Genomic DNA, 6486 nt, shown 5'->3' on the forward strand with positions numbered 1-6486 from the left:
ACACTATTTTCTCTTCCACAGGTCATCAAAACAAAGTTTCTCAATTTTGTAGACTGATTCTTCCACAGAAGCCTTTTTTCCTAACCCTCCTTTGATCTCTTTCTGTCAACCACTTAGACTATGCAACATTCTTATCTGCAGCTCAATTCACAGAGGAGAGCCACATTACTCACCAGGCACTCTGAGTGGCAACAGGAGTCACTGTCCCACTTGCAAATACATAACCAACACTACCACTGTATCCAGTCTAAAAATCTTATTTACTGCATTTCTTATAGGAAGTTTCCTGCCATCTACATGAGTGAAACAAGCAGATGGCAAGCAGACCGTATCAGGAAGCAAATTGGAACCATTAAAAGCAAAGACCTTACAAAGCCTATTGTAGAATACCTCACATCCCTTGATCATAGCCACACTGATCTCTCTGTGTTCTTTCACAGAGTTTACAGAAGAAGCAACTTTCATTCTCAGCCTGGGATCATCACATATTTCTCTAGGTCTTAATGACCGACTAACTTTTTAATCCCCTCATCTTCTCTAAGCACAGCTTTTTTTCACCAAATTTCACCTTTCCTCCTTTCATCTGCCCTGGCTTTATTTACCTGCTCTATCCTTCAGTTGCACACCTGATGAAGGCTATACAGCCAAAATGTTGTGTCTTTAACCTTCCTTCCTTTTCAGCATGTAAATAACCATTTTTTCCTATCATTAATAATCTTTGGGTAGATCTTAAATGTGCTGTCCACGCAAGGCAGTCCAAGAATATCTCAGAGCTCGAGACAAACTTGATGGAATATTGAGAATAATTTACCAATACAATAATTTAAAGGCTTATACAGTAGCTGGCTTCAAAAATGTAAATGTTCCCAAACCTTTGTAAATGCAATATTTACTCTTTTATTTACTTACATTTTTTTGTTCATCAAATAAACTGGAATTGTACCTTAACGTTTTCATTTTAAAAAGTCATTGTTTTAGTTTTCTTGCTGTCAAAGTTGTATTTCCTATTTTTACTTCAAATGTCAAAAAAATATGTAAGTTGGCCAGGGGTTTCCAAACTTTTACACGGAGCTTTAAGTAAAAAGAAAATATGTACTTTCATTATGTATCTGCAGAGAGCTACAATAAAGTAAGAATAAATATAGATCAAAACTTAATTGTGAAGGTCTCAAGTAAAATAAAAATGAGACAAAAGACTGTATGCTATATTTTTCTATTTTTTCTATCCAGGCAAAATTTAGCATAATATATAATTTTCAAGGCTGTTTAATCCAACGCTGCTTTTTGCAGACCCTATCCTAACTCACTATTTAATAAACAAAAGTGTGATAACAGACTTTTTTATGAAGTTACTAAACAAAATGAAAAATGCTCCAACTATTAAAGGAGCTCAATCTCTGAATTATTTTTGTTTTACTTAAACTACTGTGTTCTGTTGCTTGCCCACTCAACTTCTCATCTTTTTTATTTCAGTCTCCTCTGAAAAACAATACATCTCTTTTACTTTCCAATTCTTCCACTTTTTACTGTGTGTCTTATCATCTTTTTACTTCCATTGTTTATCATTTTATCTGTTTCTGCATTTCTATATTCCTGGCAAGATTCTTTCTCTCTTTCAAAACGGCTGCAGTTTTCTTGCTGCCTGCCCTTTTAAGGAAAAGAAGCCTTCTGACTGCATCTGTGACTCGCTCTCTATCTGAAGGCATTTTACCCAGTCCTTAACCCCCATCTCAGAAATGTCCAGGCACATTTTACATGTAAACACAAAGCAACAATGGCTATTTAAAAAAATACATATTACTTTTTTTTCTTATTTTTATTTAGAACTACTTCACTCCTATAGAAAAAGCAGGAGTGAATCTAAATATTATACAACATGTGACAGTGATGCAATTCAGTGTCTTAAAAATATTCCTCTTAAAGTACAAATTAACAGAACTTCACACTTGTTAGAAATTACTATGTTATTGCAGCCCTCAATGAGAGAATAATAATTTCAACATATATTAATATACAGGTGCTAAATTGTTCTTTTTGAGGTTTTTTAAACATTGTTCATTAACACACAAGCAGGCAACTACTGTACCTCAAGACACACCATTACATTAAATCACTTGTGCATTAACCAGCACGGCACTTTTGGAGTCCATCAGTGCTATTTAAAAGCTGTGGCTTAAATATACATTGCCACCCTGAGCACAGAATTGGGATGTCTGAGTCGGAATACAAAAACACTCATACCCACTCTGCAAAGATTTGACTAATGTGAAGTGATATGTTCCCTGACTAAAGCTGCTTTAATTTCATAACAGTAATTCTCAATCAACAAGTTAAACAGAATATTGAGAACTAGATCACACCCTTATTTGTTTTAACTACAGTAATGAAAGAAACAGCCAGGTTACAAGACTGAGTCATTGTCATGATTCAAGCATGGGGATATCTGACTAAAAGTACTTCTTATTAACCACCATCTTGCCCCAAAAAACTGGTGGTGCATTTACCAGCTATCATCTATGCAGAGGCCTTAGGATTGATGGTAGTTAACCATATTTTATGCTACCACTGATTAAATTCTTACCCTTGCATTCAAAACTTTTTTTGCATTCTACAGGATTCCTTGTGTACAGAAAAGTGTGAGCAGTCTTTAAATTTATACACGTTTAAACATTAGTATTTATATGAACACAAACTAAAATTGTCTCAATGGAAATTAACATAAGAATGAGAACTGCCAGAATAAGCTTACTCAAGGCACAAAAACAATGTAAATATTTCATTGTGATGCATTTCTTAAAGATGGTCATTCTTTTAAAACCTGGCCTAAAAAAAAAAGGAAAAAAAAAAAAAACCTATCGAAATCCTGTCTCAGCTCCTGAGAAAAATACCTTCCTCCAACTGCTATTCTGTGTTTGGCTGCTTTGTGTTAGTTTTAAAATTGATTCAACAGTCTGCTGCAATTGAGAGGTCTTCACATTTTCTACAATTTCTTTTCCTTGTGGGGGAATCCAAAATAGCTTAGTGAGACAATAGACCAAGAAAATGTCAAGTTCTGAACAGTTTTGTGTATAGAAAACCCACGACAGCAACTTAACAAGAAACTAAAGATAGATTTTCTTCTCATAGCAAGTAAGGACAGTGAAACCTGAAAGGCCTACACTCTGCAGTGAATCAACAATCTGTAAGTAGACAGATAGCAAGTAAAACTTAGTTTTCTTCAGTGTTCACAAAAGTTTAAAGCATTATTAAAATTATGAAGCAAGTCTTGGCTACTAATTTAGAAATATTCACAGTGCAGAGGTTCTAAGAAGAAAGGCAACATGAGGTTTGAGCCACATATCAGGCAAAACCCGATTGTGAAAAAGTCTGTAAAATTTTCTGGAGCACAAAAAGCCACCCACTTTGCTGTTCAGCAGCACTTTGGTAACTAGATAAGAGACCTTAAAATTTCTGTTTGGGCTAAATATGAAACATTCAATTTAGTTAGTAAACGCATATCTCTTAAAACATGCACATAGGAATATGCACACACACGCTTACAAATCCAATCATTCTAACAAGGTACATATACAAAAGGTTATAATATATGCACTTTCTAATGACATAGGCATGTAACATAAAAACACTCCAGATCTCAAAAATATATGGTAATAGACAGTCATAACCTAAAATTTCACTAATACTCACTGCTAAAAAACTTTATATGAATCTGCACTGAAAACTAAAACTACAGATCTGAACACTCATGTAGTCATACGTTAATAATCTTTTAACACAATCACTCATTCACTGTGGCCCAAAACAACACTGGACATATGTCCACTCTGAAAATGCACAATAAAGTAATTATATGTGCACAAATTTTGCAAATACATACCATACAATGTCCAATCTTAGTTTACATGAATAAGAAAGGAAAATAAATTAAATCAAGGAACTGGATGATTTTGGTATGATTTTCCAGTGAGATAAAGTGGACAATAAAGTACAAACACCTTCTTTATTCAGTTACTGATGCATTAGAACGTCCTTAGTGGAATGTCATTAGATGCTAGGTGGTCCACCTGGCCTGAGGACTTCAGCTCCGTCTCCATTGTGCTAATGAAGATTATGTCTACATCACCTTGACAAAATAATCAGGAAAATACAGAAATAGCCATGAGCAAAGTATGTGTCTAGTGACTTGTGTCAGCATCTCTGATTTAAATTAATATTGTCAGGTGCCTAAGATTTACAATGTAAACATTTTTTCTACAAAGAGCATTTTGTTCGGGCCTTCAGTATGTAGGAAGATGAGGAAGTGGCTGGCTAAGACTGCTGTGCATCTTCTTCTTCTTCTTCTCCTTCTCCTTCTAACTCTTCTGTTTCTAGTACTTCCTCCTCCTCTGCTTCCTCCTCCTCCTCCCCAGGCTCCTCAAAAGCAGTTATACTATTTTTGGTGGACTCTTCTGCTGCCCCAGAGAATGAATTACCATTCTTCAGAATGCCATGTATGACTGGCACACACTCTTGTCTAACATCTCCTTCAGCTCCATCAGCAGCTGTTTCAGCTTCCTCTTTGATTTGGGCACGTACTGCCAAGACTTCTTCGGCACCATTCCCAACTGGAATGCAAGTGTCACATACTTTTGGTGTGACTTTAGCTGGATTGTGATCATAGGAGAACAGCTTCAGCTGATGCAGGTGACTAAGGTTGGGAAACTGTGAAATTTTGTTGCGGTCAACGTCAATGATTTCTAGATACTCCATCTTCATCAGGATGCGTGGGAACTCTTCAAAACGGTTCCCATATAGCCATAGACCCCTCAGTGAGGACATACGTGTGAGGTCTTCTGGCAAGGTTTTTAGGCGGTTGTCTCCCATCTGTAACGACTTTAGGTTTGGTAAGTCAAAAAGCTGCTTTGGAAACATCTGGAAATAATTGTTCTCCATCCACAAACAGCGCAGGTTTTGCAAATTTCTGAACTCGGCTGGGAGGCTCATTAGACGATTGCTCCCCAGGTACAATCGGGTGATATGCCCCATGTGACATACCACACTGGGTACATCCTCCAGCTTGTTGAAATCCAGGGCCAGGATGCGCAGGTTCTCCAGCTCGTGGAATTCTGGTGGCAATTCCCTCAGCCTGTTGTTGCTAATATACAGCTTTTCCAAATGGGAGAACCTACAGAGGCTAGTGGGCAGGAACTTTAACTTTTTAAAGCTGAGGTCCAACATATTATCTCCACTGTTAAGTTGTTCCTCCACGTCCGGGGGCAATTCTTCCTCTTGTTCCGTGGACGTCCTCTGTTTCCCTCCTGCGTTCCCCATCGCTCAACTCTGAGGCGCAGAAAGTCCCGGGCTGCCGGCAGGCACGGCAGCAGCCGGGAATGGCGTGAGCTTGAGTCTAAGACTTTGATGCTGGGCAATAAGGATCGAATCAGAAGACATCTTTGAAGATCCTGAATAACGCTCTTCTCAACTCCCTCTTTGTTTTTCACCTCTTTAAAAACAGCAGATCCGAAAGTTAATGGAAAATCTTTAGCGCGGCGAAGTAAAGAAAGTACCGAGGAGACATTCTCTCAGCGCGCCGGGCTCTGTAGCCGCCCCTCTCTCACTCCTAGGAAGCGGCCCGCCTCCGCAGGCCTCTTTCTCGGACCCCTGACCATGGTGCTGGCGACTCCTGGGGACGTACACAGCAAGCGAGGGATGCGGACTCCCGTGGTCACGGCAAGCTGCGGCCCAGCACAGCTGCTGTCCATCCGTAAGGTGCTTACTCTCTTTAGCACCCTCAAAGGTTTTTCATCTTAAAGCGGCGTGAAAGGATACTTGTAATTATTTATGGAAGTTTGTTAAATAAAACAAGAAAAAAGTATCACGATTCCGAACTCACCCTACCTCCTCCCCACCTCCCTCTTTGTGTGCCTCGCGTACTGTTAGGGGCTTTGCGTAAAGGTTGCCTAGGATGCACGTGTTCCCAATAGCAACTAACCAGGAAAAAAATCCCACCCCGATCACATGGCGCTAACAAGACTAGGAAAGTGGCCGTGGGACAAGCACCATCCTACATGCGGCAACGTCCCGATTACACTTTCAGCTGTGCACACCAACAACAGATTAATTACCACGACGAAATATTTTCACAACTAGTATGTTTGTTTATCAGTTTAATGTATCGCTTTACCGTGGCTCACTTGCACATTAATATTTGTTAGACATATTGTGTTCAATAATACACAGTGCCTCGTAGCCCGTCACACGTACTTGTACAGACACGCAAAACGTGTCTGCTAATGGAAGATGTCCACAAAGGCAATATATTTAAATCACATTCATTTATTACCAAAAATGTTTATATTCAGCCCCAATAACATTAATTGCAGTTAATGTGCAGTTAACATTAAAGCATGCTTGTGTCCTGTTGCACACATAAATTCACTCGTTTATTTGTGAAATGCTGTTAAGGACACTCTTGATATTCACTCACACGCAAACATAAAATAGTAT

General features: G+C 38.6%; 1 protein-coding gene across 1 annotated transcript; it reads right to left on the reverse strand.

The window, feature by feature from the left end:
* Positions 1-1534: 1534 nt before the first annotated feature.
* Positions 1535-5915, reverse strand: LOC114644503 (leucine-rich repeat-containing protein 10B). Its single transcript, XM_028792590.2, has one exon. The coding sequence runs from the start codon at positions 5308-5310 to the stop codon at positions 4309-4311; it is 1002 nt and encodes a 333-aa protein (XP_028648423.1). The 5' UTR covers positions 5311-5915; the 3' UTR covers positions 1535-4308.
* Positions 5916-6486: the final 571 nt, after the last annotated feature.

The sequence above is a fragment of the Erpetoichthys calabaricus genome, chromosome 2 (assembly GCF_900747795.2).
Source record: "Erpetoichthys calabaricus chromosome 2, fErpCal1.3, whole genome shotgun sequence".
NCBI classification, from domain to species: domain Eukaryota; kingdom Metazoa; phylum Chordata; class Cladistia; order Polypteriformes; family Polypteridae; genus Erpetoichthys; species Erpetoichthys calabaricus.

Coding starts and splice junctions, on each gene's coding strand:
- LOC114644503 (XM_028792590.2), bottom strand. CDS start 5,310: ATGGGGAACGCAGGAGGGAAACAGAGGACGTCCACGGAACAAGAGGAA.